This window comes from Neopsephotus bourkii, unplaced genomic scaffold (assembly GCF_033783945.1).
Source record: "Neopsephotus bourkii isolate Nb327-2 ecotype Australia unplaced genomic scaffold, CSIRO-AGI_Nbou_v1 NB_1622, whole genome shotgun sequence".
NCBI lineage: Eukaryota > Metazoa > Chordata > Aves > Psittaciformes > Psittacidae > Neopsephotus > Neopsephotus bourkii.
This window is the reverse complement of record NW_026902097.1, coordinates 371,798-392,118: the sequence shown is the minus strand read 5'-3', so window position 1 is coordinate 392,118 and position 20,321 is coordinate 371,798. Positions and strand designations below refer to the sequence as shown.

Below are 20,321 nucleotides of genomic sequence, written 5' to 3'. Positions count from 1 at the left end.
CCCCCGGCAGCCTGTTTATAGCATACCTCTGGGTAACTCATTGACCTCTGCTGGGAAGCGGAGGTTCCCAAGATGATAAGCCACTCTTGGAAGGAATTCCTTTCCTCACAAGGGAGTGGCGGCATTGGGCACGCTCGCCTGCCCTGCGAACACGTACACAGCCCCGCGCCGCGTCCCGGCACCGGCAGCGGTCCCCCGGGGACCCAGTGCTCAGAGATTGGAGCTTCGTGGCCAAGAGTGCTCTGGAGGAAAGCGGTGCTGGGGAGCAGAGCGGAGGAGCAGGTCAGTACAGCCCCGCACCGCTCTGCCCTTGCAGCCGCTGTGCTGGGTGTCTCTGGCTGGGTGCTGGTCGCATGCCTGTGCCCTTCGTCCCCAGCTGAGCAGACACAGCCGGGGAGCAGGGGCTGGAGGTGGCTGGAGCAGTGCAGAGCAGGGACACGGCTGCTTGAATACTGGTTGGGGGAGAAAGTCTGTGGGTTTGATCCCAGCTGAATTTGAGGCTCAGATGGTGATGGGCACACTGGGGAAGGATAGGTTTGGTTTGGGTCCTTCGTACCCAGGAACTGACAGGAGAAGGGCAGGAGAAATCACAGCAGACACACTGAATTTAGCAAAGTGGATTTGGGGCCAGGAAAGGTGCTGCTGTGTGACAGCCCTGGAGACCAGTGATGCCTACAGCAGCTCCGTTGCACAGACAAGGGTGCCCTGACAGTCACCCTGCCACCTGTTTTGTGCCCTGGGGAGGGAAGCGTGAGGCTCTGGTGCTCTGCCTGCAGAAGGGGCTGGTATGGCTGCATCAGGTTCACAACGGGAGCAAAGACCCTGGAGAGTCGGCACAGGCAGAGACCCTTGGGAAATTACTTCTTTACTTACTAGGACCAGGCTTTCCCAGGGAAGCCAGGATGAGGGCTTCAGCAGAGGAGATCCAGGGGGGGTAAGCAGAGGGGTAGGGAGTGGAACAGGAAGTTTTTGAGTTGCTGGCCAAAAGGAAAATTCCATTTCAGGTCAAAGAGAACCCTGATACCTTTACCTGTAGGGGGTGGTTTGGTTGCTGGGTTACGTAGGTAAACTTAAAAGCAAAAAGATTTCAAAACCACAAAGGAAGCCATCCTTGTTTAGGAAATGAAACATAACATTCACTTGATCTAAAAGAAATAATATTGTCCACTGGGTAGAAGAATTTGATGCTAATTGATGAGCTATTGCTAAAACCAACAGCATTCTGAAGCAAAAAGCTTTGTCTGAAAACACCAACCCCACCGACAACATCGGTCCAAACCAGCAACATCTTTCATGTAAAGATGTGCCAGATTCCATCACAGAGCCCTCCTCTTCCTGCACCTTCAGAGCATCCCTAGGTCGACTGCAGGTGTTTTCTAAATTCGGAGCGTTCCAGGGCCAACGTGCAACAGGAACAGACAGGGTCCTTGCCAGAGGGAGGACAGTGCCGGCCTGTCCCAGCACTCACCTTCCTGCGGCTCCCTGCGGAGGCACAGCTTTGCACAGGACACATCAACTTGACTTTAGCACACCAGGACAGAGCCACAGTGCTTTGTACCCTGATGTCTGGGGCTCAGGAGTCAGGTGAGCTGCAGGGAGCAGGATGAGAGGATGGTCCCTTCTCCAGCCAACCCCAGCATTTTGACATCTGGTTTCTCCTGGTGATGATGAGAAACCCCCATGCTTTCAGGCTGCTTATGGGCAGGCAGGCTTTTGTTAGAGGCTTACCAGTCAGCTCCATGAGCACAGGCTCCATCCTGCCACAGCCTGTCCCACAGCTAGCTACTCCTTGTGCTTTGCTTTAGGGGTGTTGCAGTGGTGCCAGGCAGCCCCCGTCATGGCACAGGAATCTGTCTGGTGAAAAACTACTCACTGGGGTAATTACTCACTACTCTGGAGAAGCTCAGGGCCTTGTCATGCCCTGGGATGCATGGATATAAGGAGCAAATTCTTTCCTGTTAGGGTGGTGAGGCACTGGAATAGATTCTCCAGGGAGGTTGTGAATGCTCCATCCCTGGCAGTGCTCAAGGCCAGGTTGGACAGAGCCTTGGGTGATATGGTTTAGAGCGAGGTGACCCTGCCCATGGCAGGGGGGTTGGAACTTGATGATCTTAAGGTCCTTTCCAACCCTAACTATTCTATGATTCTATGATTCTATGCATGGCTGAGAAGAGCCAGCAATGCTCCTGGAGCACTCCACAGCAAACAAGTCACTGCTGTGGTGGCACCGGCATTGGCTAGTTGCTGGTTGCTGAAGACCTCCCTATCTGTGACTTCTGTCCCTAGACCTCTTGGTTTTTATTTTGCAGGGGCTGTGTTGCTCTGCCCAAGGATCCTCTGCAGACACCGGCCACCCATAGCACAGTGAGAGCACACAGCCAATCCTGAGTCCCGCTCCTGGATGCTGGGGAAGGTCAGAGCATGTGAGCAAAGAGGGAATGAGAGTTCATCCTGTGCAGCCCAAAGGATTCCAAACAGCAACCAGATCAGTCCCTCCTGGTGTTCACACCTGGGGTTCAGACAGTTCTGATCCCAGAGATGAGATGAGCCCTGCAGGAGCCCACAGTGTCTGTGCTTGCAGAGAACTCACCTGTGGCTTGCCTGCCCATAGCCCTGCTCTGCTGAGGTTGGTGTGGAGCAGGCAGTGCTGCCAGCCACCCTCACTGTGAAACAGGGAGAGCAGCAGCTCAGCCGGGAGGAAGGTGGTCCAGAAACGGCCAGCCCTGGATGGAGGATGCTGGAGGAGCCCCAGCGGGGCAGCTCTGCAGGTGAGGTGTGTGCTTGCAGTGCGGTCAGGAACAGGGCTGCCTTAGGAGGTGGGGATCAGTGCTGACACTCTCTGGAGAGCCCAGCAGGAAGCTTGGGCAGACCATAGGGCTCCCCATGCCTTGGCTGGCAGGAGGAATGACAGGAATGTGCCACGTGGGCTGGGTGACACGCTCACAGGAGCCCAGGGTAATGGCAATGGCGGGGCCAGCACAGGGTAGCAACACCAGGCAGTGGGATGAGACCCCCTCCCAGAGTACAGCATCCGGCTCTGCGGCCCCCAGCACAAGAAAGGCATGGACCTGTCAGAGGGGATCCAGATGAGGGCCATGAAAATGACTGGAGGGCTGGAACCCCTCTCCTAGGAAGAAAAGCTGAGAAAAGAATTATCCAAGGACACCTTACAGCAATCTTTCAATACCTAAAGGGGACTTATAAGAAGGGTGGAGAGAGGCTTTTTACTAGGGCCTGTAGTGACAGGACAAGCGGAAACAGTTTTAAACTGAAAGAGGGGAGATTTAGATTAGATTTAAGGAGGAAATTCTTCCCTGTGAGGGTGCCGAGGCCCTGGCACAGGGTGCCCAGAGAAGCTGTGGCTGCCCCATCCCTGGCAGTGCTCAAGGCCAGGTTGGACACAGGGGCTTGGAGCAACCTGGTCTGATGGAAAGTGTCCCTGTCCATGGCAGGGGGCTTGGAACAAAGCCTTTAAGTGGAAATGGTGGAGCCACCATCCCTGAGGCATTTAAAAGATGAGTGCATGTGGCACTGAGGGACATGGTCATGGTTTAGCAGTTAGGACATTGGCAGTGCTGGGTTAATGGCTGGACTCGGTCTTAAGGGGCTTTTCCAACCTAAACGATGCTATGATGCTGTGATTCTAACCCAAGCCATTCTATGCTCTGTGCCCATCGCCCCCGCCTCGCAGGCAGACGGTGCTGCTCAAAAGGCACATTGTGCATTGTGTCTGTGGCCGGGGCTGAGCCACGGTGCCGAGCAGTGCACTCCCCCCTGCCAGTGCTCCGCCAGCCCCCAGCTCGGGGCTCGCGTGTTGCTGGACATATGGGCTGCTGCCTTGAGATCCCCTGGCACCAGGACCTGTCCCTGGGATGCACAGGTAAGCTGTCCCTGGGGATGCCATGGCAGGACTGCGAGACCTGTGCCTGCAAAGCTCAAACCACTGATGGGGCCACTGGGGAGCTGAGCACTGGCTGTTTGCCTGCCTTTCCCGAGATGGCCACTGGTGTCCCCTCCTCTTGCTGGGCACTTGTGCCACTAGATTGGGGTGTGTGGGGAATGAAGCAGGGCACTTTGGCCACGGAGGGGAGAGGATGACTAAGGGAGGAGGTGGTTTATTCCCATGGTGTTGGCTTTTTAGAAGCCCCCTTGCCACCCGTGTCCTGCTGCCACTGCTGCCCAGGAGCACCCCAACACCGCAAGGCTTGCAGAGCCCATGGGGTGCTGCCAGCCCCCGAGGAGCGATTCCCATGCTGAAAAGCCAAAATGATCTAACGGGGCTGTGCTAATGGGCTGCAGGAGAGAGGTGGCTCAGGGCCAGCGGCTGTAGCCATGCGTCCCCAGCAGAGCCGGTGCCAGTGGGTGCCACAAGCACCACAGCTCTGAGTGCTGGGACCTGCCCCTGGCTCCGGACTGGGGCTGCTTCCTGCCCCCCGTTACAAAACATTTCAGTACCAAGGAGGTAAATGAGTCACTGGCACAACTGGGGACAACTTCTCGCCAGCGGCTGCAATTGGTCTCTTGAAACAGCTCCCAGTTCCCTTTCTGAGCCTGGCCCAAACAGAAATAAACACCAAATTGGTGCATGCTGCAGGAGAAAACACATTCCTCCTCTCACTCAAGCGAGCCCTGGTCCCTGCCTGGCTCTGTGGAGACCCACCAGCATGCTTTGTCATGCCACAGGCAGCAGTGTCCGTCCTGTCTCCTCCTTTGGCACATCCTGTGAAGACCTCTCTGGCAGGGAGCATCCTGACAGGGATCCGAATGCTTCTCCCCACCTCCTGTCTTTCCCAGGGGAAGAGTGTGACTCCTGCTGCCCCCGCTCACCCGTGCTCCTGCCCCGCTGGGACCGCCTGCAGCACCAGGGAAAATGGTGGCGGGACAAGACCATGGCATCAGGTACCCGTCCTTGGGGAAGGGGGACCCAGCTCCTGCCCACCAGGGTCTGCCGGGATGCAGGGAGGTGAGGGAGGGATGGAGCAGTCCCATCCAGCCCAGTGCTAGGAGCCAGCTCACATTTAGCTCTGCCTCCGGCTCATTTCGCTTCCACATCTCCGTTTCCCCTACGTGTAGAAGGGATGTGAGCTGCCGGATGAAGTCCTTTGTTAAGTGTGTTCAGATCAGCTGTTGAGAAATGTAGAGCCTTTTCTTTCAAAGAAAAGCTCATTCATTACAGGTCCAGCCTTGGGCCATTCTTTTCTACTGCTAACTATAAACAAGGATTATAATTCTGTGTGCAAATAACAGTTTATTTGACTGATTTGCAAAGCTGACTCATTAAAAACAACGGTATAGTTATGGTCACAGAAGTGACTTCTGAAAGCAGCTGCATGTTCCAGCTCCAGCTCTCCAGGTACGTGTTTATCTTACAAGTTCAATCTGATTACTGACAGAAATTGGTTTTTAATCTTGTTACCCCTCCACAGCCAATGCAGCTGTGGAAGAGCAAGTTGGATTTTTATGTGCCTCAGCCTTCATTAGAACAATTACCAACTGAAGTTTCAGTTCCTGAATCCTTTATGGCAATAGCTGACAGTGTGTGAAGCACAGAGAATGCAGCTTGGGTTTCAGACATTGACCAGAGGAGGCAGGGAGCAAAATCTCATTTTGACTGTCAAACTGATGAGCAAACTCCTGCACTGGAGAAGTTCTCTCACTCTGAGGCCTCCTCCAAAATACTCTGTATCAGGGGTGACCCCCTTCTACCAGATCTGCTCAGTGAGGGTCTGTCCCAAGAGCAAGTAAGGAAGGTCCCCTCACTTCAAACTACTCCAGCACTGGAAATAAGTCAGTCTCAAGTGTATCATGTAGTTAGGAGACATCAGTCCCATGGATCTTGACTCCAACCTTGAGCGTGAGTTTCGGGTGATGTGAGACTCAGACAACCACCAGCCAGATCTGCATTGCAACCCACGGGCTTTGCTTTCAGGTGGTGTGGTTAGACAGATGTCCTGGGTTCAGAGTTACTGGCTGGGCTTCAACCACGACAGCAGAATATCCTAGACCTCTGCCACAAAATCTGACAGCAGCTCTTCTGTGTGTGCCCCCCTTGCTAGGTAAGGCTGAGGCATCAGAACCAAGCAACCCCACTACTGAGGCAGCAGAAGGTTCTCCAGACACCCCCTTGGTGCTGCTGGCTGTCAGGGAGGGCTTTCCACAAGGTAAGATGCTGCCTTTGGCATCACCCATATTTCTGTTGTTGAATGCAGGAAGGCCTGGCACTGCAGACAATCGATCCCCTGTCATCCCTTGCATTCCTCAGCTTTGCTGCTGAAGAGGGATGAGGGGTTGGGTTTGTGTTGTTTGAGCATCACAGCTAGGCTGGAGGCACTGGTGGTGCTGGCTGCAGGGAGGCAGCTCTGTGTGCATGGAGCTCCTTCTCCCCCTTATCCCTGCACGTTTCCTTTTCAAGAGATTTCACTCTTCTTCTCCGTTGAGAGCCGCTCCTCCCGGTGCCTCAATTCCCAGCTCCAGGAAGCAGCCAGAAAGAAGCTGTGGGCCCTAGAGAGTGACGACAGAGATGTCTGTGCCCTGTTTAAGGCAAGCATCCCAGCCCGGCAGGGCAGAGCGTGTATTGGGAGGGTCCTGGTGTGATGGGATGCGTGATGATGGGATACCAAACCCAGCCGAGAGAGAGAAGTTCCTCCAAGGCTACTGCAGGGTATGTTCTGCACATGGGGACTCTGTAAGGAAGTGGAATGATGGGGGAAATTCACTCATAACAGGTGAGAGGCAGATGCAAAGCTGAGCCTCATGTCAGGAGCCTCATGCTGGAGGCTCTGAGCTGCCTGGAGCTGTTGACTGCAGCACCATCCCCTTAACCCCAGGCAACTAAATCACATAGCTTCGGTCTCAACTATGCTAATAAATGAGTGCCTAGTCTCATTCCAGGGAGTATTATTATTCCCACACTGAGAAAGAAGACCCCCTGACAGAGTCCCAGGACTGTCCCTTAATCTTCATTTGTCTTCCATGTTCAGGAGCTGTCAGCCAGGCTGGTCTGCATGGAAGCACAGGAGGATCGGTTCATCCTCACCTTCAAAACCCTAGAAGAAGTCTGGAAGTTTTCCACGTATCTGACTTTAGGTAATGCTTCCAAGGTGTGGGAGATCTAAACAGACAGTGTGAGAAGGAGTTTTAGAGAAGATATTCTTTGTCATAAAAAAAACCCCAGTAATGTAACAGGGTGGACAGATGAAGAATATTAATTAGGAAGCCTTGGTGTCCATCTACAGATTGATGAAGCCACTGTCTGCATCAGTGAACAAGACCCAGGAGGATGCCTTTTGGGGAATCCCTCTATGGCATTTTGGCCTCACAGCATGGTTGCAGCTGGCAGGCTGAGAGACATCCAAAGAGCACTTCATCCTGCCCCATAGAGAATGCTAACACTACTTTCCCTCTTGGTTTCATAGGGTATGTGGGCAGCTGCCTGGAACAGCTTCTCTTTGACCAGGAGTACTGGCTGAACTGTGCTCTGATGGAGGACACAGAGATCAGAGTTACTGTGGATGAAGATCGCTTGGCCACCATATATATGGGTCTGCTACTGCAGGAAGGTGAGAGGGACTGCATATGTAGAGACTTCCTCTAAAGCATCTCCTCTGGGCTGTGTTGTAGCCCTGTGCTGGGCTATGTCTTGTACTCATGCCATTGACCTGGCCCGACTCTGTCTATCTGCAGGTAACTTTTTTTCCAGAGCAGTTCCTGGTGCCCGGCAGCCGGAGCAGGAGGGAGAGGAAGCCCTGCAGCTCTGCAAGAACGAGCTGATCCATGTGAAGAGTGTTGGAGAGGAGTCCAAGTGGGAAGGGACATCCTTACTGACGGGTCAGCGAGGCCTGGTGCCTGTGACAGCTCTAGAGCCAATACCTCACCCATTTTACCAGTAAGTAGACTGCACAATTAACAGAGCTCAAGCCAAGATTCTTCCCTGATCCTGATGCATGAGCTGGCACCAAGCCTGGAATGAGAAGTTGTTTTTGCTTCCAGCAGTGGTCAAGAGCTGCACAGTTCTGTGAGGATATACATTATACATAAAGACAACCAGTGGAACCAGTTCAGGTCCTGTTAAAGGGACAGTGCAAGGACATACTTCAGATATTATTCTTGTATGATATCGATTGAAGTCATACATGAGATTATTTAGATTTACATGTGAATAACCTGGAGAAAAAAACATAACGCAAGACTTAGCCAGTCAAAGTGTGGCTTCATGTTGGACACATGGATGAGCCTCAAAGACACCCCCAGCTCCTCTTGTCCTGATCTTACAATGGGGTGTAAGGCTGCAGTTGTGAGATGCAAACTGCCTCCCATGACCAGTAACACCATTGCAAGGAATTACTAGACTGGCCATGATCCATAGCAGCTCGGGCACTCCCAGGGGACAGAACTTCTGTCCTACTTGCATGAGACCATCCCTGGTGCTGGCCTGAGGGCAGGGCTGCTAGGAGAGGACAAGTGTGGTTCCCTTTTGCTTTGTAGGTGGTTCCTGAGGAACTATGCTGTGAGTTTTGGAATCTCCCAGGAGATCAGTGGGACAAGCACTGAGCCAATTGGTGAGTGACACCCGTGTAATGCAGCTGCCCTTCCCAGGGAAGGGTACAGCTCTTGCAAACCTGGGTTTGGCCACAAATGCAAAAGACCCATCCCCTGATCTGATGACACTCCATTGCAAGGTGCTTTAAGGGAAAACAGCATCTTTGGCCTCTCTTGAATGGAGACCAGAGCTTGCAAATTGCATGTACTTAGAAGGAAGCTCTGAGCAAAATAGAGTACAGAGGGCTGCTGGTGGTATCCTCCTGCCACTGGGTTTTCTGTTCCACTGCAATTTTACCACTCCTTTAATTCTTTCAGAACTGAAGTTTTATATAATTAGTCTCCCACCAGTGTGCATATGAAATCTGTGCCCATCATTCTCCAGGCCGTTCCTGCCCACACATGGGCGTTGTTCAGTGCATGTTGGACTTGAGAAGTCACTGCAGGTGTGAATTTGGCATGTAGTGTGATGGACATTTGTACTGTCAAAGATTTCATTCCTGGCAGAGAGTTGAGACAGTTCAGCTTCTATGAAGCTTCATGTTTCCAGACACCTTCTATAGTGCAGCTCTCAGAGGTTTCAGTATTTGGCTGTGAGGCTTTTGTCCGTGTCTTTTGTGTATTTCATTATAATCCTCTGCTCAAGAAGAGATGTGACTCAGAGCGCAATAAATCTTAGGGGACAGGGAGGTAGCCTTCTCAAGCTGAAATCACAGTGTCTCCTTGCCCAAGTCTTCTCCAGTGAGGAGGTTTTAACAATGGCTTTACACTGAAATGATCTTTTTTGCCTTGGTTTCCCAGTCAAAGGCAGGTGCACAGCCACAAAGGACCACAGAGGAGCAGCATGGGATGAACTGAGTTTCTCCAAAGGAGACAGCATAGAAGTCATTGGCTTCTTCATTCCAGGACTCCCGTGGTTTGTGGGCAAATCCCTCAGCAGTGGGAGCATTGGATTTGTCCCAACTCAATACATTAGTCTCAAGGCTTGCGAACCTCTGTAAGTTTACTGCTACCATGTCAATTACATTAAACTCAGGAGAAAATGAAGGGAAGACTCCAAGTCCCAACTCAAGGCTACGTGAGAGTCCAGGGAGGTGATTTGCTTTGCAAGACCTTCATAGAGGATTCATTTGAGGTCTGTCCAGAAGCCTTCACAAGGCTCTGCTGCCAACAGGCTGCTGGAGGCTCTGCTCAGACAAAGCAATTGTATTTCACTTGTCTCAGGTGATTCTTGGAGAGGAACAGATCTGGCCCTGGGCTAAGCATGGCTTTGTGCTAAGGAAGCTCAGCACATCTGTGCACCAGGCAAACTGGATTCACAGTTCCACCTAGAAATGTTCTTGACTTCGTGGCTTTGTCTGAGGAGCTCTGAGCGTGTCAAGGGTGGGGAGAGCGATCATTGACAAGAAACCAAGTCCTGCTTTGCTTCCTCCTGCCTCTTTGCTTTCTGTGGGAGGTGGAGGCAAACAACCACTGGCACAGGTCCTCACTGAGCACAGTTGAACACCCTCCCAAGGACACAGACAGAAATTGTCCAGGAAGGGAGGGTGACACAATCCCATGCTGATGACCTGGGGACTTGTCTTTGTTGGTGGCTTAAAGACATAGGTCAGGTTCAGTACCCATCCAAAAAGGCTTCTTCTCCAAGAGTGTATGTGGGAGGAAGAGGTCCTAACCTGTTGCCAGGTCTGCTGGGTTTCCTCGGTCATGCTCACTCAGAGTAAGTCTTTGGCGCTTTTCTCTCATACTACAGAGAACAGAGAGCTCAGATGATGCTTCGATCTAGAAAGGGCTTCTGGAGAGTAAAAAGACCAATAGGTTACTCCCTCTAATACCCATAGGTTCCTCCATGAGAGCATGAATCTGAGAGCCTTGATGAGGAAAGTGTCCAGACTCTATTCATCTGCAGCAGAGCTTTTCTGGTGGGAGGAAGAGGAGTGGGAAAGCCCAGCCCAGCCTACAGGGCAGCTGTAGTGTCAGGAGATGGGCAGGCTCTGACTGTTTTCTCCTGATGTCTGCCTCAACCTAGGGGAAAAGGCTTGGAGTTTCTGAGCGAAGAAGAAAAGTCCCTGCTCCTGCGCATCCCCTGCAATGGTGGTGAGCAGCACTTCACCACCCTCCTCAGTGACCTGGCACGCACGGACATCACCTCTGTGTACCGGCTGGGTGAGTCTCCCCTCTCCTTACATATCCAGCCGTATGGCTGCCCATGGGGAGCAGTGCTGGGCAGTGCCTAGAGAGCTCCTTGCTTTTTGTTTCCTGTTTGTCTCTTTGTGTAGATGGTTTTGAACCTACAGCCATGCTCCCGAAAGTGCCGTCAGGTGAGTACGTGGAAGGGACATAATGGGATGCTTTACGATGACTTCTGAGAGTGAATTTTGACATGGGGAAACATCTCACTATGATGGCCTGTCCCTTCCAGAGGCTGTTCTCCGTGGCTGTAAAGATATCCAGTTGCTCCAGTCCTGGGAGGAAATAAATGAGTTGGCTACCAATAGCACCTCTGAGCTGTCTAGCCCAGGGAGTGAATCAGCCCCTCATACACTGGAAGATGTTCTCCTGGAGAAGCTGGATGACTTTGATGATCCCAAGTTCTTCATTGACTTGAATGCTGGACACATGGAAGATGCTGATGTCTTTGACCCCATATTGACCTTCCTTAACCAAGACAGTTACGTGCCCAGTTTTCAAAGCCTCTATGATCTCAGTTTTTCCTTTCTCAACTCCACATTTTATGGTTTCTCTGACGAGGATGAACTGATCTTGTACCTTGAGGCATCCAGGAACTGGGCCAAGAGAACTCATTCAGTTTGGGCTCATGTCAGGCTCTGTTTCCTCTTGGGTAAGCTTTGCATCAGAAAGGTCAAGTTCTCCCAGGCTCGAGTCTACTTTGAAGAAGCCATGAGCATCCTGGAGAGGGGTTTTGGGGACCTGCCCCTATTGGCTGCATTGCATGTGAACCTTGCCTCCATCTACTTGAAGCAGAACATGAAGCACAAGTTCTCCTTCCTGCTGGGAAAAATGGTGGCCTTGCTTGTCTGCCTGCCTGGCCGCTCTTTCAGCTCTGAGAACGAGCTGGAGGTTATGATGTATGTCCTGAGGGAAGCCATTGCTGTGGGTAATGCTCCCTTGGAGGCAAGGGTCTGCTTCCTTATTGTCAAGCTCTTCCTACAACTGGGCAAAAATGATGAAGTGCTGCCCTTTACCGAGCATCTTCAGTGTCTCGCCATCACTTCAGTCAGCCCAGACACTAGTTCTATGCCACTGGATGCCACCCCCATCTTGAGCTACCTGTATGACAAGAAGTATTTGCCAAATATCGCACTGGCCTCTGCCAGGCTGTTTGTTCCCACTGGCATCAAAGGGACACCAACACCCACTTGGAGAGCTGGCTTTATCCTCCAAAATACTTCCAAACTCCTGGGAAGCCAACTGGAGAGGAGCAGCATCCCAGCACTGGCTTGTTTCTATCTCAAGCAAGCACTTCATTTCTGTGGTGAGAGCAGAGTGGTGCCCATCCAGAGGACGCTGTGTACCATCTTGTCCAGGATGTATCTCCAGCATGGTGTGTTGGATGGGGCGGTTTGCTATGCAGCCATGGCTGTAACCATCAGTAGACTGATGGGAGAGGAGGAGGCTTTTGAGTCTTCGCTGTCATTGGGGTGGATGTATCTCCTGCACAGCCAGCCGGGACCCGCCGCAGACATCATGCGGCAGCTCTTGCGCTCTCTGCATGGGACAGACAGCGTGACTCAGGGTGGAGCGGTGCACAATCTCCTGGCCATTGCCCTCAAAGGAGAAGGGCAGGTACAAAAGGCTGCAGAGAACTACCTCCGGGCCCTGCACAAAGCCAAGGAGACTGGGAACAAGAGGAACCAGGCTATCGCCCTGGCTAACCTGGGGCAGCTGAGCCTTTCACATGGGGCAAACCAGCTCTCTGAGCTCTACCTGCTCCAGTCGGCTCAGCTCTACGCTGAGCTCCAGGGCAGCGAAGACCTGGAGATGGAGTTGGTGCGGGTGCTGCTGTGGCTAGCACAGGCCATGGTGAACAGGCAGAGGATGGAGGATGGCAAACTCTGTTATGAACTGGCGTTGGTTTTTGCCCTGAAGTGGCATAACGTGAGGAGTGAGTACAGATGTGCTGGCGGGAACCAAGGCAGCATTCAGCTCTGTGTGCAGCACCCTAATGCAGTCCCCTGACCTGTCCTTTTCCCTTCCCTGTACCATGCAGGTCAGCTTCACATCACTGAGTCTCTCTGCCATTTCTACAGCAAAGTGTCCCCCAATCTCCAGGCCTGCATCACCTACCATGAGCACTGGGTATCTTTGGCACAGCAGTTGCAGGACAGGGAGCTGGAAGGCAATGTCCGGCAGACCCTCAGCCAGCTCTATCAGGCCTTGGGCACACCTGAGTAAGTCCTGTCTGTGGCTGCTAGATGCTGCTAGAGCGGGGTCCGTGCTCACCCAAAGCAGGAGCAGTGGCTGTTAGCTGTGACAGAAGTGGGTTCTGGCCAAACACAGTTTTCCAGAGAGGCATCCAGCCTTGGTCAGAGGGGATCCAGCAACAGGGAATTCATCACTTCCTTTGGAGGCTTTTTCCAGTGATTAACCACCATTCACCAGTAAAAATAGGTTCCTTATCTGTTATTTGAATAAGTCTGGCTTCAGCCTCCAGCTGCTGAGTCTGTCTTTCCTATCTCTGCTGAAATATTTTCCCCAGGGAAGTATTTAAGACCCTGTATCAATTCACCTTTCAATCTCCTGCTTGGCACATGCAGGTGACTGATTAGATTAGGTGGGAGGGGAGAGAAGGAGACTTGGACAGACCACAGACTTCCTTCAGTCTTTGAAGGCAAATGTGTCAAACAGTGGAGCTAGCTCCCATGTTCCAGAAGGACAAATGAGCAGGGGCTGTCATTAACTTGGATGCTAACCTTGCCTTGCTAGGTCACAGTGAGTTCAGAGGGAAGGTATTTAGGAAGCAGACGCCTGTCATGTGAATGATGCTATTTAAGATCACAAAGCTCCCCGTTCCCTGGGCTCCAAGGACAGCTGGAGCCCAGTTGCCAGCAGGCGAGACACCAGGCAAACAAACATGTCCTGGGTAGTGCCCAGCGCTCCCTTGGCCACAGCTGCCTTCTGCAGACAGCCTGCTGGCCTGTCCTGCTGCTTGTCCCCTTGTCCTCCAGTGACCAAGGGCTTGGAAAGGGGCTCTGAGGTCTTGCACATGTAGCCACATATGTTCCTCTTTGGCTGCACCAAGGGACAGACAGTAGGTAGGGATGTGGGTTTGGGTGCCAGATGATGTATGGAAAACTTAGGTGCAAGCGCTCCCTGTCTTATACCTGGGAGTGACTTTGGGGCTTAGCGCAGGGGACAAATAGGGTTTGCAGGTGACATGGGCAAAACCCTCTTTATCAGATTAAACAAGCAGAGGTGGGGAGCAGCGCGTTTGGGAGCTTCCTTGGGGCTGTGCTGAGCACTGGGATCCTGGGCTGGTCTGAGGTTGCCAGATGATAATGCACACATGCACTAAAGCATGGAGGCTTGCACAGTTTTACCTTGCTCAGAGCTGTCCGTTTGTCTGTAACCTGTGGCAGCTGCAGGAGAAGGCAGGATTGCCAACGGAGAGGTGGTGTAGCTCTGCAGCTCGTTGCTGGAGGTGTCCTCTGCTTTCCCTATAATGGATTTTTCCCTGTTTCTATCACAGGGCTCTGAGACAGTCCCTGGACTGCACCAAACAGAGTCTAAGGATCTTCATTGACCTTGAGGAGACTGTGAAAGCAGCAGAGGCCTGGCTGCAGGCAGGAAGGCTCTACTATCTTATGCAGGAAGATGAGCTGGTGGAAATGTACTTTCAGGTATAGAGGAGGTGGCTGAAGCAGTGCTATACCCATCCCGTCTAGCTGCATTCCCATCATAGCTCCTTAGTAGGAGCCTTTTGCAGCTGGAAGACCAGGAGGAGAAAGTTCTCATGAGCAGTGTAAACCTGCTGCTGGAAGGAGGAGCTGTTGCCTTACACTCATGCGCTATCTGGTGCTAGATTTCCTATCTTGCCTTCATACACTGGGTTTAGAGGATTTTGGGGTGAGAGTCTGTGAGATTATCGAGTGAGAAAGTGATGTAGGAGTGCCAAAGGAACCTGGAGGTGCCGGGTGACCGGCTCCCATTGAAACACACATAGGTAAGGGGTAAGGTGCTAGGGAAGTGCTTGGAGACTTCTTGTAGTAGAAGACTACTGGCTTCTTTCCACCTCTAGGTCTATTTTATCAGCTGAGCTGCAAAATGGAATAGCAGTCCATTAAATCTTAGGGCTCCTTCATTCAGGGAGCAGCTTCTATTAAAAGATGGGAAATCCTTTCAAGTGCCCAGATTCAGCAGAGCAGAAAGCTGGTTGAGCCTGCTGAGGTTGAACTGTGCTAGGGTATTGAGCAAAGCACCAGCCTGGACACACATAGAAGATGCTTTGGGTCCTCACTCTTTTTACTCAGCTACCGATATGTGCCTGCTGGCCAACCTGTCTCCATGCTGTTTGGAGCACTGGGGCTCATGTTTATGATGGATTGGTTTTATTTAATCAAACAAATTTCTTTCCAAGTCTTACTCCAGTTCATTTTCCTTCTAGGCAGCCATTCAGACTGCTCTGAAAGGGGAGAACATCTCACTGGCCATGGATCTTTATGAAAAAGCAGGTGATACCTTTTTTAATGGCAGTCGAAACAGAGAGAGAGCAGTGGAGTTTTACAGGGTACTGATCCCCCCAAGCATTTCTGTCCTTGTGTCCCTGCAAGGTGATGGCTCTGGGGAGCTTTGCCTCTGGGCTGGCTGCAGCACTGTGTGGACAGGCTGGAGGGATGGAGAGGGCTGGGATGGTTCTGAGTGTGCAGACTGCTGCAGGGGGAAGCCTGGAGCACAGACATACTTTGCAATGGCTTTAGCTCACCCCAGAGATCATCTGGGAGGTGGGAGCAGGATCCCTACATTATAAATCCTGGCAGTGTTAGGTGTGAGCTGGTTGCTCCTGGGGACATGCTCAGGGTCAGAATATCAGGCACCTAAGGAAGGGCAGAGATCTGAGGCTCAGGTTTTGAGAACCACACTCTGGGATATGAAATCTATTTTCAAGGGAAAGAAGGAGCTAGGACCTGAAACTGCAGCACTCAACCCCTCCATCATCTGCCTGCTATGTCAAGCACTTGTTCCATGTCCTGCTGCTCTATCACCCCTCTGCGGGCAGTGCTGTACCCATACCTCCAAGAACAGCCTGGACTCACTGTCCTCTCTCCTCAGGGAGGTGCTGTGCCCTTGGCCAGAAAACTAAAGGCCTCTAAGACAGAGCTGCGGCTGTTCAATAAGCTGACAGAGCTGCAGATCAGGCTGCAGGGCTACGAGAAGGCTCTGGAGTTTGCCACACTGGCAGCCAGGCTGAGCATCAGGGTCGGTGAGTGATGCACATGCACAGGGCATGGGGAGTGATGTTCCCTGCAGACAGGGCTGTCTTTCTGCGTGGGAGCATTGTGCATGTGAAAGGGGGATCTCCTGCTCTCAGGAGGCTGCTGGACCTGTTCTTGTCCTAACTGGTAACATCTTTCTAAGGCTGATTCCCTTTTTAAGCTGCATGACAGCCACATGGGAGTGCTTTGCTGTGGTGGTGGTGGGACTGTCTGAGCGGAGGGCTGTTGCTACACCAGAGCACGGGAAGTCTGGTGAAGGCACAGGACTGAACAGTTCCTCTCTGCCCTGGCTGTTCTGGTAAACTCATCCCTTCCCATTACAGAAATAGTTTGAATGGGCAAAACGCCATCATAAATGTCTGAGTTGGAACCAGTCTTGTAATAGTGCCTTTGCAGCACCAAAGAAATCATTCACCCTGGTTGAATGATTTACTCCTTGGGCGATCTGTCCAGCGTTGGTACCAGCACCCCTGCCCATGGCTCTGTTTTCTCTGAACCACCTACTAACACAGTGTCTCCTTAGGAAGATCCCCATGCCTCAGGCTGTTGAGCAAATGCACCCCCAAGCTGCTCAGCATGGGATGCGTGGTGAGCTGTTGCAGGGAGACTGTATCAGCAACTCTTTTGCAGGAGATCAATTACAAGAGCTGGTTGCATTCCACCGCCTGGCTACGGTCTACTATTGCCTGCATATGTATGAGATGGCAGAAGATTGCTACCTAAAGACCCTTGCCTTGCGTCCCCCCTTGCTGCAGTGCTCTGGAGAGGCCCTCTACTACTGCAAGGTGTATTGCCACCTTGGCAACCTGACCCTGCACAAACTGAAGGTAGGAAACCTTTCCATGATGCTGTGTTGAGCACTCTGGTCTTGAAAGAGAGCTGGAGGTAAGAGTGACACATCTGCACATGTAGGCAGCTGCATCCTGTGACTCTCCATCCTATCTGCAGCTTTAGAATGAATGCATACAATGCTGCCACAGCCAGGTTTTGAAGGGGGAAGAACAATTTGGAAAGAGGTTCTGGCACTTGGCTGTGTCTGTATGGAGCCCCATTTCAATGAAGTCAGGTGTCACCGTGTTCTGCCTGGAACCGCTGGGCTCTACTCCAGCTCCCTTATTCCCCGTGACCCTCAATTAAACCACTTCCTAACGCCTACCCTGTCCTTTACATTAGGATGAACAGGATGCAGCAGCCTACTTCCTCCTGGCCCTTGCCGCTGCGACTGAGCTGGAAGACCAGGGGCTGCAGGGTCTCATCCGCACCAAGCTGGGTGACATCCCCGGTGCCCTGCAGGGACCCGAGGGCACAGTGGGCTGTGCAACGTTCCGGCCCAGGTGGCTGAGTGAAGGTGGCCACGTCGTCTGACTGACCACAACCTGGGGACTCCACTGTGAGCTGTCACACAGCATCGTGCTGTGCCCCTGGTATGGGTCCACGTGCTCGGCAGGACAACCAGCCCCAAAGAGCATCGTATCTTAAGCAGCCGCACGGTTTGGTCTTCTTGTCCCTGACAGACAAGGGGTGAAGTGCTTGGAACCCTGCCCTCATTTCCCAGGAGCAGGAAGGTACATCAAGGCTGGGCATCGGGGCAGGATGGGGACCCGGCGGCAGTGCTGGCGCCTGCAGTGCAGTGGGGATGAGCAACAGATGGCAATTGGAGTGTGGGTGCCTTGCCTGGGTGGGGACAGGAAAGTGCTGCCATGTGCCAGCTGCCACACACACCTCAGGTCCCATGGGGCAGCTCAGCCCAACCCAAATGTGTTTTAACTTGAATAGCAACTCCTTTATTTATTCCTACCTGTTCTCTGTCCTGTCTGCTCTGCACAGGTCTGTGACCCATACCTCTGTAAAGCCCTGGACCTTTTTTGTACAAAGCACCACCAAAGCCTGTGGCAGCGAGAGGCAGAATTAGGGAAAGGAGAAGTGAAAGGGGCTGTGGACTGCAGGTAGGCAGCAGCTCGGGGGCAGGCAAAGCCCACCCTCACTCCAGCCCTGCCATTCAGCTCAGCAGTGATGTTGGAGCATCTGTGGTGGCTTCTTCTGCCCCACAGGCCATGTGCGCTTTCAGCATCTAAAGCATGAGCACACTGCAGGTCCTGCATGGCAAAAGAACACTGGACCGGGCTGCCCAGGGAAGTGTGCAGCCACCACCCCTGGAGGTATTGAAAAGATGTGTAGATGTGATGCTTGGGGACATGGTTTAGTGGTGGAATTAGTGCTGGGTTAACAGTTGGAACTGATGATGCTGTGTGGCACACATCCAGCCCCTGGCAGGGGTGCTGATGGGACACAGGGAGACTTCTGTTGGGCAGAGGCAGCTGCAAAGCCTTTGCATGAGCCATTGTCAGCCCCAGGAGGAGCCAGGAGCCTGCAGGCAGCAAGCAAGCTGCCTTCAAGTGCCCTGACCTACATGGCTGGAGAGAAGCAAAAGCTCCTCCGCAGAGCAAGCAGGAGGAGCAGAAGGCACCGAGGAGCCTTCTGAAAGCATCAGGAGCAGCAGCAGCTCTCCTCCATAGCCCATCTCACCACCAGAGAGCAATAACTGCCCACGTTTGCAGCCTCGTGTGGGCAAGTGCTGCTTCCTGACTAAGGCTGACTTCGGTTTTCAACCATGACTGGTGCAGAGTGAAGAATGAGCCGTTTTTCCAGCTCGTCTCTTTGCTCTGACAACCTGTGGCCCAGTGGGGGCTTCCCAAGGAGACCCAGCTCCCAGTCCTTCCACCTCCCTGCCGTGGTCCCCTGAATGGGAATGCTACATGCAGAACATTCATTTCCTCACTGCTCTTTGCAAATGCTGACTTCATTTTCCCCCTCTAATCCCTGCGAGGCATCCATCACTGGGGCAATGAATAGTTTACTGCTTGTTTAGCAGGCATTCCTGCAGTGCGTTTAGGGAGCTTCAGCCCTGAGCACGCAGAGGGTAAATATTCATCCCATTTGGAACACAGAAAGCTCCGAGGAGAACCAGTCCCCAGAACCTTCCTGCCTCGCTCCACAGGGCTGCCTGTTCTCAGTTCAGGTGGCTGAGAAGTGCCATCCCCAGCACCTCACTTAGGGATGCTGCTCAGCCCCACGGTAGCTTGACTGCAGTACCCAGCCTGTCTGGTCCTCAGCAGTGCCCTTTAGGTACCTGTGATGAGTGGAGGCTCAAGGCCACCACTGCTGCTGCCCAGGGATCCCAGTGATGCTTTTGTTACCAGTGGGTGTAGAGGCTGGTGCTGCACCACTGGCCAGGCTCTGTGCTTGTGCCTCTGTCTGTGGGAGAGCCCCCAGACCCACTCCAGTGGCCAGTGGCTGTTGTGGTTCTTGCCAAAGTGAAGTCCAATGGAGGATGAATCATACAGAGAACATCCCTGCTAAAATACCCCTTCCAAAGCCAAAGCTGAGCCCATGCTGCCTAGCACCACTGAGAAAAACCGGTCTTTGTTTGAACACAGAGGGTCAGTGTCTCAGCTGGTCTAAATCAGTGAAGCCCCATGAAGCCAAACAGTTATGTTCTGATTTGCAGGGACTGTAGATCTGGCCCATCAGTTTTAACCAAATGTGTCCTCTTTAAATCACAGCAAACAAATCTGTGGTGCCTGCAGTTAAAAAAAGAGACTTGCTCCTTGGGAACATCCCATAAAATACCATTTCCCCGCTCCCTTGTCTGCCTGCCCGCTCCCACATGCTGTGACAAAGCTGGGATGTTCCCCAGGGGGATGAGGGGTCAGGGTGGACAGGGCTAATTAAGCTCTGCAATAATACTTGGAAATAAAGTGAAACTTAGAGCAGTCAGTTGTGTGTAGCAGCTTCTGGGCCTCGTGCCCAAGGGAGGGTGAGGATGCAACCTCCCTCCAGCCGCCAGTGCAGTTTTGTGGGCAGAGAAACAGATGCTTTGGGACTTTGTGCCAGAAGAGGTCAGGTCCTGAGGCAGCCAGGCTGTGGGTTATCATCCATCACCCCTTCCTGGGTGGAGGGATATTGTCTATCATTCCTAGGGCTTGGAGCCCTCTGTCTTTTAGATGCAGCAGGGAGCATCCATGTATGTATGCAGGGAGGGAGCACAGGGACCATGTAAGGGATATGCATCAAGGTGCTGCAGGGTGCAGAGCCTGGCCAGAGCTGTGATGTTGCTCCAAGAGCAGCAGGACTGTAGAAACACATGAGCTATTTAGCCTAGGATAGGCCACCAATGTCCAGCCCTCCTTCACCAGCACTTACATCAGCCCAGGGGAGGAAACAGGGGAAAGGAAGGATCAAGTCTCCTCTTACTCCAGGTATCATTATCTTGCTGTGGCTTGTGACTGATTTCTGAGCCACATGTGACTGTCAGCTCCATGCCCGGTC

General features: G+C 52.6%; 1 protein-coding gene across 1 annotated transcript; it reads left to right on the top strand.

Moving 5' to 3' along the window:
• Window positions 1–3,548: 3,548 nt before the first annotated feature.
• On the top strand, window positions 3,549–17,789 carry SH3TC2 (SH3 domain and tetratricopeptide repeats 2). Its single transcript, XM_061372825.1, is given in 19 exon segments — window positions 3,549–3,796; window positions 3,799–3,880; window positions 4,795–4,899; window positions 6,057–6,161; window positions 6,413–6,540; window positions 6,981–7,086; window positions 7,416–7,559; window positions 7,684–7,885; window positions 8,485–8,558; window positions 9,340–9,535; window positions 10,568–10,704; window positions 10,818–10,859; window positions 10,961–12,664; window positions 12,770–12,950; window positions 14,249–14,399; window positions 15,164–15,286; window positions 15,829–15,979; window positions 16,623–16,819; window positions 17,166–17,789. Coding segments are annotated over 19 exon segments (4,233 nt in total). The 5' UTR covers window positions 3,549–3,583; the 3' UTR covers window positions 17,358–17,789.
• The last annotated feature ends 2,532 nt before the right edge of the window (window positions 17,790–20,321 follow it).